We start from the raw sequence: 20,139 nt of genomic DNA on the forward strand, positions 1-20,139 counted from the left end.
CATTAACATGTTTAGAGTCTGCAGGAGGTATTAAAGACATAGCTTGCCTTTATTTAAAACTATGTTTTCCCTCTTTATGACAGTGTTTCGTCTATGAAAATAGTCAGTGTTCTTATATTTATGTTGAATGACAAATCAGATGGAAACAGTCTGGTATAATCTCTTTTGTATTTTGTCAGCAACAAATAGAATAAAGCATATAGCACATTTCTTTAAAGAACCATACTTCACGTGAAAACACCTCATTATTAGGCAAGTTTTATCTTCAACAGAAAATACAAACCAGTGGAAGTACATAAATGCATTAACAGTTGAATAGCAGTATTCGATACATTAGAAAGTGTTCATGTAAAAAGACACTTCCAAACCAAGTTTATTGTTTGGTTAGTCAGAGTCCTCTATAATATCATCTGGATCCAAATCTTCCTCCCTGTTGACCGTCTTACTTTCCTCAGAGTCAGTCTCCACGGCCTAAAGAAAAGCACATGAGAAACATTTGGCAAACATGCTCAAGTCACGCTGTGAACCAGTTTGCATGAAGCAGGAAGCTTGAGGGAGAAACTACAGAACACGGGTTCTTGGGACTGACAGCACAGACGTTTAATAGTTTATTAACAGTTTGCTGTTAACTGTGTTACTAATCATTAGCGCGCTACAGAGCTCCAACAGTTATCTTATCTGCCCTTTACAGTTTCAACTGCCTGTTCACCAAACTGTTTGGTTTGAACTTCACAAAGAAATGACTTCTCAGCAGCCGTGGAAGCACGTTCTTTAGCCAACTTATATAACTGAGCTGCATTATTACTGTGCTGCTTGTACCTTCAAATAAAACCTGTGTTGTGGTCCCCACTCCCGACAATCTTTTCAGCTACTTTATGCTTACTTACACATTACTGTATTTATGTGTGTTTTGTATGTACTTACTTACATCCATTGTGGTTGTATTGTGGTCTATTGTATGTAAAAGGTTGTATTACATTTATTCCATTTCTCCTTTTGTTTACAACGTACACTTCCTGATTTTTTTTGTTTGTCACTGAATCTCTCAAATTTCCCAGGTTGTTGTTTTGAAAGACACCACAGTTTATAGTGTTTATAATATAATATAACTATATATAATATATATCATTTTGTGTAAACGCAATTGTAATTGCATTGTTAATACATGTTGGTCTCTTCAGTTTTTCATCATTTTAGGTCAAGTCAGTCAGTGCTGTTTGGAGTAAACTCTCGGTCATGATGTCTCAAAATGTCACAGAATCTAAACTTTAAAAATGTTCATCCAATCCTATTTTTGTATCAGATATGAACACAATGCCTGGACATGACAGGTACCTCATCCTCTGACTGGTCCTGAGGCAGCAGGGAATGTTGCTCCTCCTCCTCCTCCTCATCCTCCTCATCCTCATCACTTTCTTGTGACCGCTGAGAAGGAATCTCTTCACCCTGCAGCATAAATTGTTGGTTTATTGTTAATGAACAAATATGTTCAGACACTTACGATAAGTTCAATAATGTTGTACCTTCAGGTTGCGATTCTTCAGGTTGCCAATCCAAAATGCCTCCTGACAGTTGTTGAGCGTCAGCATGGCCTTCACTCTGTAGATAAACAGCTCGAGGCTCTTCTTTAAGGCTGGTACGTGATTGGTCAGGCTTGTATCCTGCAGAATCTGAGCACCAACACATTATGACAAGGCTACTTAGTTATAGAACACCAGAAGTCAGAGCTTTTTTCAAATTTAACATTTTAATATATATAACATTTTGGAAGATTTGGCACCAGACCATGCAGAGAGGGCTCCAACTAAAGAAATGGGAAATGAAGGAGCTATAAACTGGGTGAACTGTAGCTACCTTAGAATGTCCACACGTGTGATGGAGCTGCCGGGTGCTGCGCTGGAAGATTATCAGCAAGCTCCGGACTTCCTCCTTAAAAAAGCAAAGCATCACACAGAGTCACCCCAATGTCAGCACTTCAATATCTTCGCCAGAACTAAGCCTGGGGAGAAGTTATGTGTTTAGTCTTGTGTGCGACTGTGCGAGTCTGTGCGAGACTGAGTGAGCGGGCACCTCTGTGTCTGTCCACGACTAATCTTGCAGTCTACTGCAGAAAACTGCATAATATTTTGGGTGTCCAGTTATGGCTGCATGCTCAACGACTTATTACCTGACTGCCTGCTGACTGCTTACTCACCACTCTGAACTGGCCGCTAGTGATAACAGAGCTGAGTGCATCACCAAAGCACCGCCGCCAGAGAAACTGCGGGCTGAAACAGTTTGCTCATTGTTATATTTTTGGAAAGTGTATTTGGCTAACAGCTAACGGAACTACCAGTACACACACTGCCAAGTACCTCTGCAGCTCAATTTTATAGTTTTCTTTTGGCGAACCACTAAAGAAACTACCAGTGTTACGTGGGCATACAGCTTGGTGAGTTTACTTTTGTTTTGGCACAATGGTTGAAATGTGTTATATGATGACTTTGACACAATTAATGTAATGTAATGTTACATCGGCACTTGAAAAAAAAGTTTAAATTAAGTTTGTTTGACGACACTTTATAGCTCTGGTTGTGTTAATTCAATCACACAATACAGCTGTGTTCGTTGCAGACACACCTGGCAGACCTTTATAGTTTTGTACGTTTCACACAACAACACAGGATGTTGTGTTCTGTGCGTAGCCTTGCTGTAGTGCCAACCCATGTTTGAATAATATAGGGAAACAGGAGAAGAAAACATGTACTTATACATAAAGCAAGGTATGATTTCTGGTTCTGGGATAAACTCAAAACTTGATGAGTAGTTAATTCGTGGTCTATTACAGTAATTTACTTTTGTTCATATCAAATTAGGAACCTGGCAAATTCTTTTTAGTAAAGTGTACTGTTGTTTGCAGAAGTAATTACATCGTGAGGAGTATTTAAGAGTGCTATTGAGATTTCAAAGGCATACTTATTATACATCATTTCACAATTCAACGTTCAACTTAATATGACATTTAGCTGTATTAGGTGACAAGATTAGGTGACAAGATTTCATGCGTACCATGTGTTTTTTGAAACTGTGGTCCAGTAGTGGCATCCCCAACTTCAGGAAAGAATCCAGGAAAAGGCGGCCATACTACCAATAACAACATTATAATCAGAGTCTCAGCAGTTTCACCGGAATGACAAAACTTTTTCAGCCCACACAGCCAACTCACCTTTAGGCACACATTGAGCACAGGCCTAGAATCAAACTCCTGTGGAAAGAGATTAGAGCAAAAATATGTGAGCAGATGATCCTCACACATTTGTTAAAGACTAACAAACCCATAAAAGAATAGATGGGATAAGATTGAACATCTAATTTAACCTGCAGTATGAGTTACCGAAAACAAATCAAAATATGACCCAGTACTTGGCTGAGTGCTGGAAAAAGATGAGGTTAAATGTCATAAATCAGTTCAAAAGACATTCACAGCCATTTCAAGATGCTTACAGACCATCACTAGTTTGACCAGGATATGAAAATCGTTGACAGCCAGTTTCCATGTCATCAGCTTCTCACTCTGAGCCTAAAGGAGGATATGAGTCACATGTTTTATAGTGAAAACACACAGAAACTTACATACACTGTAGTTATGCAGAAAAATACAGGCTAATTCTCAGTTCAGAGAGTTTGAACAAATTGGCATTAAAAAGCGTTGCTCCTTTTTAGAAGATGTGTAGCAGTGTTTTGTGTTTATCAATACAATGAGCACTTAGGTATACTGAATACAGGAGAACACAGTGCACAAACACCTGATGGCTTACCTCAGTGTTGTCACTGACTTTACCAGCAGGAATCTTTCTGACGGCCTTTTCCAGCTCTGCCATCAACACTTTGTAGAATATCAGGAATGTTTGCCTCAAAAAAATGAAAGATTTACAACATAAATAACAACAATATGGATGAATACACTCTTTAATGTAATTATTATTGATTTATTGCAATCACAGTTAGCTGTCAGGCACACGAGTGCTGGATGGCAGAAGCACATGAATCAATCTAACTGCAATATGCTACTTTTGTATAATCACTAACTCACCTTTTGCTCTCAGAAAACTAAGCACAATGAAGTGATTTACCTGTTGAGAGTGGGCCATGATGCAGAGCTCTCATCTTTTGACGCATTGATGAGCTCAGAGATTCCCGTTTCAGCTATTTCCTCCACTGCCTTCAGAACATCATCGACATGCTCCAGGTAAATTCTGCAGAGAGGAGAAAAGACATCATCATTAAAACATTAAGATACTAGTTCACATATATAAGAATATTTAAGAACCACATAAGATCACAAAAGGTCAACTGTGACCTTTATAACACTTTAACATCCTTTAACATGTGATGTAGTCGTAGAGTTGTGTAACTTTGAAAAATGCTGAACAAAATACCATCTTCATTAATTTACTGTGTGACAACAAATACACTAAGCTACTTGTGTGGGATGTGGTCATACAGCACGCTATCCCTGAATTGATGCTTGTGTGTTTGCTTCGATTCATTTATTAAAGAGCAATGGGAATGTTTCCCTCAGCACTGCATTGCATATGACACACAAATACACAAAAAAAGACTTTTGAAAACATAAATGTTCTTTTGAAATGATGCTACTGATACAAATAAATGTATGTCATTTGATGAATTACCTTTACCTATTAAAAATGTAACTGGTGTGAATGATTCACAAAAGCTAGACCTATACTGGAATTTTAAGGACATTTGAGAAAGTTACGTTGTTACGTTCCATAGATTTTGTAAGCAACTTTTTTTTGGTTTTGTGCACAATGTATTTCTGAAATGTAGACTCACTTTAAGAGAGTGTGAAGTGCTTCATTGAATTTAATCCCTCGCTCCCTCTGTCCGCTGGCTGTCACCCAGACTTGGCCGAGGAATCTTTTTGCAAGGGAAGCTTGGAAGATAAATCAGGCATTTTTCATCACAGTCCAATTGATAGCAGATACATTTATTTAAGTGAGGCAACATGTCAGACTTACCAGTCTGCTCTCTGTAGGCAGCAGAGTTGCCTCCTTTCTCTGACACAGTGGACAGAAGCTGTGAGAGACACAGAGCTGTGCTGAGACTTGGCATTGTGCTGCGGAAGTTCACCAGGTACTTGAAGCTGTGTCTAAACAGGGCAGAAACGGGGTAAAGATACTAGATATGTAAGATGTGTATGTCACTGAGAAAAAAGGCTAGAGGCCACCATAGCCAATTGAAAGTGATTAATAAATAGATCAATAGATTAAAAAAATAAAAAGCATGGATCCTATTTAGTAGTTATTCTGCTGCTCTTAAACTTTATCACTTACTTTACAAGCTGATCCAAGGTCAACTCAGCACTTTTCTCTTTTAGTCGTTCAGCCAAAACTCCCAGCGCCTTCTTCAGTAAGCTCCGCTGCCCTGGCTGGCTGAATCCAGACCTGACAAATACACACATACGCAGATCCATTTCAGAGATAAAACTAAAAAGAAGCTTGACACACCGACTCTTCCAATGGCACACGGCTCTGTAATTCTATAGTTAAAAGATTCAATGTCTGGCATGAAATTCAGGGGTGCTGGTCCTCCTCACCAGCTGAAGGTGGCGTTCAGGACCTGCAGGAGCAGCTGGTAGCATGATGACATCAGATGGTGCTGCTGAACATCTGTGGAAGGTCCGTCCACAACACCATTGTTATCAGACAGCAGTGTCTGAGGGGGAAAAATGCACAAATGTAAACAAGTTAGTTAACAATTATTTTTTTTTATAGACAACTGGAAGAAAGAGACAAGGTCTTCACTCATATCTACAGATTTATTTTGCACCTGAAAGTGGTTATGGCAGTTCTCCAGGTGTGAGCAGAGGGCCGGCAGCAGCTGGACACAGTAGGAAGCAATATCCTTGGAGCTCCTCTGTTGTAGATGGGAGAAGCCCACGCTCTTATCGGTCCTTCCCTGCACAAGAACATATGTCATTACGTTTGGTCTCATATAAGCCTGCATACTAGTTTTATACAGTTATCAAAAAATATCATTGACACCTAAAGCGTCTTGGCAGACAGGACAGAAAATATACTTTCTTTAGGCCTTCATTTTATTTGACTGTATTAAAGAAAATTTTCCCTGCATATTGTCAAACAGTACATTTTGAAATCTTTAATATCTTCTCTGATCTGCGCTTATCACTGTATTTGTTAGCTTTTTTCTGTACCTTAAAGAAAGGAGGTCTCTTGGCAGGGGCAGCTGTAAGACTGAACTCCAGTTTGCGATGCATATCCTCCAGCAGGAACACCAGCTCAGCAGGACCCAGCAGAACCTCCTCCCGCACCTTAAACCACATAAAGATATTAGAGATGTATGACAAAAATCTGTGTATTGATATAAGTGGTGCCTACATTTGTGCAATAGATTAAAACGGCATAGACATTGATTTCACTTGATATATATATATATATATATATATATATATATATAGATAGATAGATAGATAGATAGATAGATAGATAGATAGATAGATAGATAGATAGATAGATAGATAGATAGATAGATAGATAGATAGATAGATAGATAGATAGATAGATAGATAGATAGATAGATAGATATCTATATATATATATATATATATATATATATATATATATATATATATATATATATATATATATATATATATATATATATATATATACATACATACATATACACACACACACACACACACACACAGGCATACTCTGAATAACCCCACCCGAACCTAACCTTAAAGGGTAACTTCAGTATTTTTCAACCTGGATTTCCCATGTTTCTATGTCTAAGTGACTAATGGGTACAACAATGTATTAAATAGGTCCAGGGTTGAGCGAGAACGCTGCCAATTTTGTCTGGTGCAAAGGAGGAGGCTGTAAATACACTGAGATGATAAGCGTCGGTTATCCTCAAGGACAGTTGCAAATGAGCTGATGCAGGAATCGTGATGAGGAAACGTTTGGAGCTTTTCTAACTCGTGTTGGTTTCTCCTCACGGCAAACGGACATTCTCAAAGCTCCTCTTAGTTCTACATTTCTTCAAAGTTCTACACCTCAAATTTGGTTTGGATCCAATTTGCAAAAAAAACATTCTGTCAAGATTAAAATCTATGTGGATACAATCTAGAAAACTGCTGGGTTTGCTGGATGTCTGAACAAAGTCTGGACACAAAACATAGGGAAATAGGGTCCAGGTTGAAAAATACAGACGTTACTCTTTAAAGTTTGAAAGCCTTAATATATTAAATAATAATAATTCAAATAATTAAACAATCTATAATTGTTGTAGAAAGCCCTACAAACCTTCTTATTCCTTTTCTTACCTTGGTGTGGAGCTCAGAGTCGAGCAGTGAGCGGGACAGCAGGCCACACTGCAGCACATCCAGCACCTCCAAGTCCAGCTCCCTGAAAAACTGTCTGTAGGACACCAGACTGACACCTTGCCGGATCTCCTTTTCCTTCTCCTTCTCCTTTTCTGGCTGCTCCTTTAGCACAAGCAGAATCACCTTTTTAGTGTGGTTCAATAAAAAAAAGAGATGAATACATGAGATAAAAGTTTACCTGCTGAGTTTTGTCTGCTTCAGTCATCTCCTCAAGCTGAGTGCTGCTCTCTGAGGAATTCTTACCAGGAGCCTTCCTTTTCTTTCCTGTGCCATCTAAAATAACACATGCGAGTTAGACAATTATGTGCATATTTATTCCTTATTCATTAATGTGGAGTAAAATATCCCCCGGTACCTTTCTTTGCCTTATTCACAGGAGCAGCAGAACTAAGTGTAACAGCATCTGTGCTTTCTCCGTCAAAGTTGGCAACAGGCGGAACATAGCCAGGTGTTTCTGAAACACACATCAAAGAAAAAGTACATTTAAAAAAACATTTTTAATAGAATTAACACCACGTGGCACAAGGGGAAGATCTTGAGCTGCTCAGTATTGATGGATCAAAAACTCACCTGCCAAAGCCCTCTCCAGCAGTGTCTGAAGGTAGGTGATGTTCTGCAGACGGGTCATCACTTTCATCTTCATCTCAGTTTCTTTTTGTTGACAGAATGCATTTATGACCTATCATAACACAGGGGTAAGGCATGGCTTTAGTCACATATCTTACCTACTTTTAAGAAAAGTGTTATAAAAACCAATAGAATGCAGTTACCTCTCTGAACCAGTTGATGGTGTGAAACAGCAAAGTACAGAGGAATTCCCTCTCAACTTTTGACAAGCTCTCCATTTTCTCTACTACATCCATGTCCGTTAGGATCAGAGGGCAACCTGTATCCCAGCGATTGCACACACACACACACACACACACACACACACACACACACACACACACACACACACACACACACACACACACACACACACACACACACACACACACACACACAGTTTTCCAGCCAGAGAAAATGAGATCCAACTGGTTTTCAGGAGGAATGTGTAACTTCCACTTCCTCACCTAGCAGGCCGTCAATCTCATCCAGGTCTCCCTGGTGCTGTTTGTGCTCACAGAGTCTCAGGAGGCGGAAAAATGGAGATAGACAGAGAGGAGACACGCGCCTATTGGAAACAATATGAAACATCTCGTTGATTACATGCTTTACATGTTTGTAAGATACTACAAAATAAACTGAAATTGCAAATCTGACTCTACTACATGTGAAATATATTATTGACTAAATATTTTGTCGTCACACATCAGATCTGGTTAGAAGTGGTGGGAGTGAGGTGACTGACTTGTGGGCCTTTGTGGTTTGACTCTGCTGCTCTCCTTTGGTCTGGACACTTTTGGCCAGTAGAGGCAGTAAGTTGATGGCAATGTTGTTTCCCTGACCTTCCAGGTCGTACATCACACGGGGCGTAAGGGGAAAGGAACTGAGATACACGGAGAGGACGGATTAATGACAGTAGTTATAGGAATGAATGTGATTAAAACGAGTAATTTCCTATGCTGCCAGCTGTCCATCACTAACCCCGGTATTTCTGGTTCGAGATCCACCACAAAGTCAACCTGGAAGTCATCTATGACACTCTTCTCGATGTTTTGCTGTTGGTTGGAGAAGAACACGACCAGAATGCGTAATGATGTCTTAGCTGTTTCTTGTGTTGGGTGCATGTCAAAGACACTAAACATAAAGAGATAAGAGGAGCGATAAAGTAACAACGGTAAATGTTTGTTTGAGACAGACCTGCACCTCTGGGTCCAGGGTAGAGCTCAGCATCAGATTGGCCAGTTCATCATAGTAGAGAGCTGCAGCCTCAGGTGAGCTTTCACTGCTGGACTTCACCAGCTCTAACAGGGCTGTCACCTGCAACAAGCGGTACAAACACACATGAAGATATCTACAGACCAGTCAACTTCAGTTTCTATCACCTCTGCGCTCTGATGACAGGTGTAACAGGAATGGAGAGAAAATACATCTCAGATCTCAACTAATAATATTTTTGTATAGTTTGTGGCAGGAGAAATTATTACTGTTGTAATGTTTATGCTTGCCCTCTTCCACAAGGAGGTTACAGCACAGGTTAAAGTACTAAAGAGCAAACCTGTAGCTGATGTGCAGTGTCTGAATCAAGACACTGACTCTGTACATAATTGAGCGGCTTGAACACGAGCCCCCAACCCTGAAATGAAGGGTTATCATATTTACTCTATATACCTGAAGGAGTGCTGACCATACCCAAACCCCCCTTGGTAGAACATGTTTAATATATAAAAAGGTATTCACAAATCCCACCACTGCTTTCTATAATAACGTGAAGAAGATGGCAAAAGTATAAAGACAAACCAAAAGCCATCTTATCAACTAATTTAACCAAATGAAAAAATAAGAAGTAACATGCTTTTGAATGTTATGTGGAAAACCTGAAAAAGATGTATTGTTTGTATGAGCTACCCTTATCCCCTATTAAACATTAACTATGGGACTGAAGAAATTCAAATGTTACTGTTATCTATATGTACTTGAAGTTATGGATTGCTGCTATGACAGCCACAAAAAAGTATTGTTCTGCTATCTATTTTACAAGGGCACTGTTGCTTCATCCTGACCTTAGCGCCGCCTATAAAACAACTGTGATGGACTTAAAGAAATACAAACAACCCAGAGGATTTCTTCCCCTTGTGCCAAATTACAAAGGCTTCAACCAGACCTTTCTCCTGCACTGGCACAGCGCTAACACTAAGTGTGGAGAAAGGCCTGGCTTAGCGAGTCTAGAAAAAAAGTGATATTGAAATGAAAATAAACAAAATTAAAACCACACTCAAGAGAAATCACAAACTCTAATATCTGTGCATACACATTGTTCATTGTGATTGTTTTAATGCATGATATGTACCTGTCTGAGTGTCTCCTGGGGTAACGATCCATTTTGTGCCTCCTTCACTTTAAGTCTGGTGGGGGCAGCAGAGAGCATGACTAAGATAAAGGAAGTAAAATACTGATGCATATACTGCCTGTGAGTAACACCTCTTACCTGGTGGCCCCCATGCTTCCTACAATCCTGACTGCGCCAATGATGCCAATGCGCTTGTACTTGGGCACAGTGCTAGAGAGCTGTTTGCGGATCACGATGTGCATGTCATCCTGAGGGGCAACAGAGTCAGAGAGCTACATCAGCAGGTGAAAGGATGTCAAGGTGTTGAGGATTGGGTTATGTAAAATATGAGTTCTTTCTCTTTTCTTTTCTAAGTTCTTTTCATTTTCTCTTTATGCATTATAGCTACATGTGCATTATGCTAAATTGTTTTGAGTGAAATAGTCTTTCATCACAATGCATTATAACTAAATAGTTTTGAGTGAAATAGTCTTTTATCATGCTGCATTATGCTACATTGTTTTGAGTGAAATTGTCTTCCATCATGCTTTATACGCTGTAGTACATTCCTTTTTTTTATGACATTTATATATCACATGACCCAAGTCTAAATATGGTCATAGTAGATCATGTGCCTTGCAGCTGACCTTTTGTGTTGTTTTAATCTGTATTCTTGTAGCTGTGGCCACAAACACTGTTGAACGTGTAAACAGATTCAGTGCGTGTTGAACCACAGACACCAATTACTCACAATGTCTCAAGTACACGTAATCCATCTGACACCTGTTCAGCTAAACATGACCCCATGACCCCCAGGCAGCATCGGCAGGTCTCACCTGTCAAATCTGTAAGGATACATAAATCTGTCTGACACTTGTTCAGATGCCCTCTTTGAAGTTGTTCTGAAACAGTAACTACAAACACTTTTGGGCGTGTGACCGAGTTCAAAACATATTGTAACCAGTGCCACACGCACCTGCTAATAAGTCCCTCCCACTATGTATTGATAAGGGATCTTCCCACACACTAGCCTATAAATACTATGATAAACTGTGTACTCTTCAGTTCCTCTTGGGCTCTGTCCCTGAGATGGAACCACTCAGTTTGAGAAATCAAACAGAGACTTTCCCACATTGTAATACTGGTAACTGCTTCTACGTGCTGAGGGGATTTCCTCCAAGACAAAAAAGAAACAGTTGATGAATTACAAATGTGACTTTTTACGCTTTTTGAACATATAATACTGGTGAACTGACTCTTAGCTACTGAGGGGAATAAACAAACCCCCAAGTAAAGAAAAAGACTCAGTTATGGTACAATGTGTATAATAACTCTTGTTGAAATAAAATGTATACTAAATATTATATAAAATAAGAGTGTAGAACTCTACTCAATGGGGACTCCCATTTAATGGAATAAGATAACTTCCAGACTTTTCGAGACGAAGAAGGTAACACCGGGCCGAGGCCATTGACCAGGGAACACAATCCAGCACGATCCTGCCTCATTTCCAGATCTAGACAAATGTAAGTAATCGTTTGGGTTGCACTGTGTGTAAAACGGTTCATCTTCCTTTCCTATTAGAGGAAACAGTTCGATGGATCACCGTGGCTCAATGAAATAGTTAGGACACGAGGAAAAACGAACAAATGGGGTTTTTAAAAACCGTCATTGTCTCTATAAATTGTAATAGAAAGCAAACTGAGAGGGAAACTTCAGGGTTCTAAAACGGGCCCTTCTTAGACGGCTGGCGTAAGGAGTAGGCACTCCCACAAGTTCTGACCAGGTCAGGGCTGGCCCCGTTACAAAGGAAAGGCAGAAAAGGCCTTGGACTTAAAAGATTGAATCATCTTGTGAAGGTTTACCTGGATGTGAGATCCCTGCTGCTGTTGCCCGAAGGCCAGGCTACTCAGAAGGTGGAAGAGTCTGCGGATCTGCTGGGGTGCGAGGTTGTCCATGTAATCCAAGATTCCCTGAATCAAATATAGTTTGCAGTTAAAAACTAAAGCAAACATAATGATATTAAACTTTTGAAAGAAAGCCATCAGGCGTCTGCTAGCTACAAGCTGTTGGTACAACCATTTGCATTTGAGCTCAAATTGTATTCATACATGTATACAATATTTATTTTTCTTTGAGGTTTTATTTTAAAGAACAATGAGAAACAGTAAAAAAACATTTGTGCCAACAGGAAACAAAAAGATGAAGAGAAAAAAAAGTATATATATATATATATATATATATATATATATATAAAATATGTATGTATGTATGTATGCATGTATGTATACATATACATATACATACACATATATATGTGTGTGTTCTGGATAGAGAGAGCTTGTCATCAACCATTCTTCCAGGGTTAAAGCGAAAATAACCTCCGTTTCCCATCTGGCTTTAAGATTCAGAGTATGGTCTCGTTAAATTGTGAAGAGCAAAATATTATTTAGATATTACCTTTTGGTAAGTAGTTTCTTTAGAGGCTTTTTTAAAAATTACAAAAATGTCTTTTACCATTGTGATGTTTATGATGATTATCTTTTGGAAATTTCTTGACCCTGATTCTACAGATTTAAGTTGTCCTTGAGGACCTGAAATCTCGTAATTTATGCATTGTTAAAGTGGGGTTTGTTTAGCAAATACAATAGCGGATATAAAGACCAACTCCTTACCTTGACAAAAACAGCATAAAGGACCATTTCTGTGGGTTTTTCTGTAACAAGGCCGCAGAGCAGCTCCAGAGCCATGTCCACCTCCCCACCCACACCACTGCACACATGGGTCACCAAAGAGCCCACCACCTCCTATAAAATATAGGATGGAATTAAAGTAACTCAGCTGCAAAAACAACAGTTAAACAGGCTTTTAAATGAATCTCAAACCCACCTGTTGGCAGTAAGAGTCAAAAGCCGTGAACGAGTGTCGGTACATGTGTCCACCAAAAGGCACCACACATGGGTCAGGGGAGCGCAACAAACTCTGAGCCAGAGCCAGGATGGAGGGGAAATACCCTCGCATGACCTAGAGTGTCACCATTGATAAATATAACCAATCATTCAAATAATAATGAATGCGAACAGTATAACAAATAAAATGCACTGTGCTCCTGTCTTTATATTTCAGTGTGTACATCTGCAGACTGACCCACCTGAGCATAGTCCCTGAAGGTCCTCTGGAGGAGAGCCTCCTGGATTTGTCCAGTCCTCACTTTCACCTTCAGCACCCTCTCTGCCCCCCGCCGGCTCTGGTTGGCGTTGGTGGAGTGGAGGATGAACAGCACCAGCAGATCTACTACCTGACATGGCCGAGCACATTTTAAGGGAGAGACAGATTCACATTCACATACACAATGTGAGACATGAAAATAGTTGTCCTACAGGTCCTTGACTTTAAACTTTTACGGTGTTTAAACTTTGTGATTGCTTTTGAAGATGACAGGTAGAGTACAGTATGTTATATTCTAATATTTAACACATTATATTTCTATAATTTTTCAGATTTCATTAACAACTGCAGAACTGTAGTCAAAATTAATAAATTAGTATTTACTTATTGTATTAATTGTATAGACATGTGTGGGCACATCAGCCCAGAATGGTATGTAACGATCTATTTACACATGTATATATTTAACCCATTTACTACCCCGAACTAAGGAGATGACGCTCACCTTATGGTCCTTCTCTTCGTCCACAGACTCTATTGCCTGATGAAAAACGACACAGTAAAAATTCAGTAAGCAACACTGAAATTGAGAAGACAAATTCCAAAGCGTCGGCATTTTTCAATCAAATAAAGCAAAAGGGAATAAAAGACTGATTAATTTCCCACCTTGAGCCAGGCCTCAGATATCATTTTCTGGAATCGCACTGCTGACTTGATGCCGTCCAGTATCAGTGTAACGCTATCTTGGCTGCTGCCAGCTGATGGTGTGGAGGAGGACCTGCTCCAAAACCAGACTTATTTGATTACACTTCAGGAATACAATTAAAACCGGAACCTACTGGCCTACTTCAAAATAGGTTCCTCACTAAATATGCTGACGTATAGTTGTAAGGGATTTGGAATCTGTGTTGTCTTACGCTGCTGATCCTTTGCTCTTTATGCGGCTCTGAGAGGCCTGCAGCACAGGAGGGAGAACACACTGCTCCAACTCTAACTTTTTACGAAGATTACGCACCACCTACACGCAGGAAAAACCCATGTCACATTCAAGATTTCAAAATATATGTACTGTAAGGAACACAATTACTATCATGTATTTTTTATGCAAAATGGTGTGGAAATAACTCTGAGCTCTGACCTCAGATGCATCAGAGGCTGAGACAGAATGCAGGATGAACTTGACCACCACAGGAAGGTCCTCCAGTTGCACAGCAGCCAAGGTGAGCATAACGGCACCACGGACCTGAGAGAGCAGACAGTAACAACACAGTGACATTGACTTGGTCTTTAACAATTCACTAAAAATAAGTGTAATATAATCTGGGTATGTGTGTGTGTGTGTGTGTACTACCTCAGTAAGTAATGAGGAACTAAGGTTCAGACTAGAGAGGGCATCCAGAATGGGCACAGTCAACTGAGTGTTCTCCTGGAGTAAAGAGCTACGGAGATGAAAACAGCAGCAATTATAATCATCAACTCTGCAACCACACACACAGCACAATAACCACAGATCTGTAGTAGATATTTACTGCACATACTTGAGCTCTCTGGCTATATCATTGTGCTGGGAGTCTTCCAGTATCTCTGGCAGACTGGTGATGATGTCACGCTGAACCTCCACTGGTGCTACTGACACCAGCTCCATGAGCTTCGCTGCCAACTCCTGCAAACAGGTCACAAAAAGGGCTGAAGTAAAGACATCACCATCTAGACATTGGTGATGACTGATATGAAGAAGAAACACATGATTACAGATCTGATGGAACAGGTCAGCAACATAAAAAAACGGTTATTATCTTTAAATGGCTATGACTGGCTCTTACATGCAACCTATTATCAAATAAATGACTACCTTGCTGTCCACAACTCGGTCTAGCCATTTAAACTGGTTGATAATTGTGTGAGGAATACTGAGCCCTCCATCTCCAGTACTGTGAGGGACAGAACAAGTTCACGTTTAGAAAAACAACACAGCGGCAAAACAAGTGTAAAATGGTTAAATTATGTAAAAAAACGAAATACTGACCCATCAAACATAAACTCAGGGAGCTTCTCGAGCAAGGTGTTGATGATGAAGGTCTGCATGAAAAAGAAAAGCAGATTAAGGATTAGTGGACAATTCACATTTGCCTGCCTTAGAGCAGAAAAATACATTTAGAATTTGTTTTTCAGCGTGACTTTCTTTGTGAAGGGATGATGCAGAGGTCTTTGGGAGAACCTATGAAAAAACATCTGACCTGCAGCATCTCAATGCCCAACAGCATGCGCAGCAGGCTTTCCTGAAAAGAGCTGACATGACTGCAACACAGAAGAAAACCTGTCAGTGTGTTACACCATACAGTCAGACTCCTGACATGACCTTGGTCAAGGACATAGCTGTACCTTTTATAAGTAGCCTCTATTAGCATTGAGTGTTTGTATATGAGAGTCACCTGGAGTCTCCATCCGACAGTCGTGGCACACATGGAATAAGGCAGTTCCTAAACCGCTCAGCGTCCTCAATATGAGACTCCAATCCAGCGGTGAATTCCTGTACAATCTGAGCAAAGAAATGTCAGTGAAACATAACTGCTTCATGTCAAATACCTTGATCTTGTGTAGGGACGGTGTATAGCTTAGACTTACCCCAGGGTACCTAGGACTCTTCTGGAGTTGCTTCTGTATCCTCTTTTGGAAAACCACTTGGTCGACAGCTAGAGGAAAAAATATATGAATATAAGTGGAAAAACTAATGTAATTTACTGGCTTGGTAGGTTTTGAAAATTTTATTGAGTGTGTTTTACCAATCTCATTGGATGTTCCAGCTTGTTTCAAGGTGACACCTGCTTCTCGAAGAAAAAGACAAAATACACTTTCATTTGTTTCTTCTGGAGCCGGTTCCTTTGATTTGCGACCAGTGTTGCGACTCTTCTTTGCCTCTATAGAGAGAAGAGAATAAACCTTTAATAGGACATAATATATTATATTATTATAGAGACACTATTTTAGACAAGGGGCCATCAGTGAATGAAGGGAGTGGGATATGGTGTTACTTTATGTCATACTCCTGTGATACTGATTCTACGTCCCTCTTAATAATGACAGGCATCTGGTCATTTGGATCTCCTAATTGTGGATCTGGGAAACTTCACTGGGAAATGCTTTACTAACACATAGGTTCGCTACCAACTGTTGTGATGCTACAGTGACATGACACTTACTAGTGTTCGCCGTTGCTGCCTCTCCTCTATCCACAGACGAGCGTCGCTTTTTACGATTCATCTGATGAAATATGAAGGACAACAGGTTTTTAAAAGCTGGCGTTGGACCAGTAACACCAACAGCAGCAAACAAGCTAAAGTATTGTTGTAACAACTTCACTGGGTGCAAATAGCGTCACACAAACTACTATACTATTGCTGTGTCTTTAGCTAACGCTACAATACAAACATGACACATTGAAGTATGTTATATCGAGGATACATTAAATGCTAAAAGTGAGACATACGTTTGGTAGCAGACAACACAAAAACGTTGATTAAATCTAAAGACACAGAAGTTACAAAACAAACGTCCGCGCCAAATGTGTTTCGCGCGTTACAAACCAGTTAGGGATAGTCTTCTATTTAGATGATCTTCATGGGGTTTAGGGAACTGACGGGGACAGCGGGGAAGAAATTAACTCATCTGAAAGTAATCTCATGAAGCGAATATAGATTGTGTAAATAACTCCTTTATACGTTAGTATGTTGACTGAAGTATAGGTTGCGCGTTTAAAATCGATCCATCGTTTTACGCTACAACGGCTACAACAGATTGTATACGGTCCCTATGTTTCTAGCATAAGGTGGGGTGTTTTAGACAATCGTGTTGTCCGTTGATGGGCGGGGTGAGAACTCTTTCGACATCTTTTCTCGTGAATTGTACTCTTTTTCCGGGATACGCCGTGTAACGAAACATGCGCAACCCCAAAGCGCTGTACCTGCCCAACTACTTCGAAGAGTGTATTTGTAGACGGAGCGGCTTCCCTGCTACCTGCTTCCTTCTTCGTCTCATTTGGTTTACTGCAGGATGCTCTTTTAAACTAAAAGTGTCGTAGCGGCAGTGAAACGAATAAAATGCACCTGCCATGAAATAAACCTCCTGTCCTGAGTTGAAACCAACAGTTCATACAGCAATCAGCTGGCTAACTCAACGAGACCGACCCACTTATTGCACTTTAATACAATCATGTTTTCTTTCATCGTTAATGTTGTTTGTTTAATTGCGTGCGTGGATAACTTCCTCGAGGGGAAAAAAGAGATGAAATAGTTAAAATGACCTGACTTGATAAACTGTCTAACTTGAGAGCTTCTAAATTAGTGTTATGTGTAATAACAATAATACTCAGGGTGTAGTAAATCAATAATGTTGACTTACTCTCGCACGAGAAAATCTAATCATGTTTGCTATACAATCATTGATGACTTTCATAGTAACGTGACGGTATATGGGGACATGCTAATCCAGTCCCGTGGGCTGCCGGATGTGAACCATCTTGAAGGTTAAATAAAAGATCTTTGATTGTGAATCATGTCTTCCTCGTGACGTATGCACAAGACACAGAATACATTGGAGTGACTCGGAAATAAAGGGATCATTGTGACTCTCAACAAAAGGCAATAGGTATCAAGAATGACAAAAATGACTTCCACATTTTACAACCTCTCGGCCAAACTATTAATGGGAGAAACGTTTAATTTCGCCTCCCTGAAGGGCAAAGTTGTCCTCATCGAGAATGTCGCGTCTCTCTGAGGCACGACCACCAGGGACTACCTTCAGATGAACGAGCTCCACGAACGGTACGCCGACCAGGGGCTCGTGATCCTGGGAGTGCCCTGCAACCAGTTCGGCCATCAGGTGAGGAAACGATTGTTCTCTTCACCAGATCTCCTCTCTGGACTTTCAGGCTTACTGTGGTTAGTTTTGTTTCCATTTGTTTTACATCTAATAGGCCTATTAACCCGGGAATAACTTTAGATTTTATTTATTGTCAATTATACTTAATTTGTAGGCTATTTACTCAGCTGGAAGAGTGTTCTTCCTGGTTTAGACATGATTTATATATCCATGTGTACTGGCTGGCTTAAGGTTTTAGCTTAAAGTTTTAGCTTAAAACTCAAGGATACATTTAGCTGTTGAGGAACCTAGTTCCTTTTGAGATGCAGTTTCTGCATTTCATATTTAGGTAAGAGGAAATGGTGGTAGTGTTAGTCACAAAAGGCACACCTAGTTTTAAAGTAGTCTTAAATTAATCCATGCAATTTGCTCTGCTTCACAGTTGTAATGCAGAGAGTGAGCAATCTGTCATTTATTAACTCTTTATTTTTATGACAACACATTAAATCATTGATAGAAGTGATGGTTCAAATAACAATCGGGGAGCGGTTCTTTCTGATCAAGAAAAAAGGCAGATAAGAAAATAAACAGTGGGCTCACAACCTGTTAGACTGGTTTACTGATCAGTCACGATCTTTAAAGACTACTAGATTTAATAGATTAGCACGATTTACTAGCCATTACATTTTCACCAATTTAAAACCTTGAGTAAGTGGTGTTGAAATGATGTTGGACTGCTGTAGTTTTCCATCCTACTTGAACTTCAAACCTTTGTTTCATGACAGTACCTGCTACCCTTCCCTCAAACATTAAAATGAAGTAATGTCGATGGAGACGTACTGTCATGTTAGACTTTATCAAGGACTTCTTAGACCTGCTTCCCAAAATGTAACATAACCACACCTAAAGTTCTGATTAACCCATTCAGGAGAACGGCAACAGTGAGGAAATCCTCCTTTCTCTGAAGTATATCCGTCCTGGAAATGGCTTCGAGCCAAAGTTCCAGCTCCTGGAGAAAGTGGAAGTTAACGGGAAAGCTGCCCATGCCCTGTTTGTGCTCCTGAGGGAGAAGCTCCCTTTCCCCAGCGACGAGCCGGCTGCCCTGATGAATGACCCCAAGTTAATCACCTGGAGCCCGGTAAGCAGGGACGACCTGGCCTGGAACTTTGAGAAGTTCCTCATCGGGGCGGATGGAGTGCCGTTCAAGCGCTACAGCAGGAGGTTCCTCACCAGCAACATCGAGGGCGACATCAAGAAGCTCCTCAGCCAGGCGAACTAAAGAACCCGTCCTCCAGAATGTTGTTCACCCGTGTAACCTTCACTCCATCAGGGGAAACACCTTTCCAGACCACCTGTGCTCTTGCATACAATGGCTGTGTTCTGTTATTTTACAATATGAAGGCGTCCTCTGAAACCAAGTTATTTGTGAGGGGGGTACCTGATGAAGTGTAAAAGCCTGAATGTGTTCAGCTGCATTGTGTGTATGCAAAGCACAGCAGTGTTTTGAAGTGTAAAGAGGAACAATAAATGTACTTTTTTCCACACATTTCCTGTCTGCCTCTCAGTGGAATTATGGTACCAATCTTTTAAATTGTTCTTTTGAAAATAAATACAAATAAAATATAAATAAAATGTCAAACTTCATGATAAAGACGGAACTTTGTCTGCATTTAAAAAAAAAAAAAAAAAAACTTGATCAAGTGATCTTGATTGTAACCTAGTTATTGTCGGTAAAATTTCCCCCATCCAGCCCTTTTGTTTGCAGTAA

The 20,139-nt window shown here is 40.0% G+C and overlaps 2 protein-coding genes across 2 annotated transcripts; one reads left to right on the top strand and one right to left on the bottom strand.

Annotated features, from left to right (window-relative positions):
* Nucleotides 1–184: 184 nt before the first annotated feature.
* fancd2 (FA complementation group D2) lies at nucleotides 185–16,775 on the bottom strand (the record flags this gene model as incomplete). The annotated part of the gene is made up of 43 exons (XM_079219015.1): nucleotides 185–471; nucleotides 1,336–1,446; nucleotides 1,524–1,670; nucleotides 1,855–1,929; nucleotides 3,049–3,123; nucleotides 3,206–3,244; nucleotides 3,488–3,559; nucleotides 3,798–3,891; nucleotides 4,113–4,235; nucleotides 4,837–4,936; nucleotides 5,022–5,152; nucleotides 5,337–5,447; nucleotides 5,600–5,718; nucleotides 5,833–5,961; nucleotides 6,218–6,334; nucleotides 7,355–7,516; nucleotides 7,593–7,687; nucleotides 7,770–7,868; nucleotides 7,985–8,093; nucleotides 8,185–8,300; nucleotides 8,488–8,588; nucleotides 8,766–8,903; nucleotides 9,002–9,075; nucleotides 9,218–9,337; nucleotides 10,368–10,422; nucleotides 10,506–10,615; nucleotides 12,212–12,319; nucleotides 13,022–13,153; nucleotides 13,236–13,370; nucleotides 13,498–13,644; nucleotides 14,020–14,055; nucleotides 14,181–14,292; nucleotides 14,432–14,532; nucleotides 14,653–14,757; nucleotides 14,866–14,953; nucleotides 15,053–15,177; nucleotides 15,367–15,445; nucleotides 15,541–15,593; nucleotides 15,752–15,812; nucleotides 15,947–16,053; nucleotides 16,140–16,207; nucleotides 16,298–16,432; nucleotides 16,715–16,775. 43 exons carry the CDS (start codon nucleotides 16,773–16,775, stop codon nucleotides 385–387), a joined length of 4,362 nt encoding a protein of 1,453 aa, XP_079075141.1. The 3' UTR covers nucleotides 185–384.
* Nucleotides 16,776–18,132: 1,357 nt separating this feature from the next.
* On the top strand, nucleotides 18,133–19,918 carry gpx1b (glutathione peroxidase 1b). Its single transcript, XM_079217659.1, has 2 exons — nucleotides 18,133–18,392; nucleotides 19,300–19,918. Exons 1-2 carry the CDS (start codon nucleotides 18,168–18,170, stop codon nucleotides 19,648–19,650), a joined length of 576 nt encoding a protein of 191 aa, XP_079073785.1. The 5' UTR covers nucleotides 18,133–18,167; the 3' UTR covers nucleotides 19,651–19,918.
* Nucleotides 19,919–20,139: the final 221 nt, after the last annotated feature.

The sequence above is a fragment of the Taurulus bubalis genome (assembly GCF_910589615.1).
Source record: "Taurulus bubalis genome assembly, chromosome: 5".
In the NCBI taxonomy this organism is placed as follows: Eukaryota; Metazoa; Chordata; class Actinopteri; order Perciformes; family Cottidae; genus Taurulus; species Taurulus bubalis.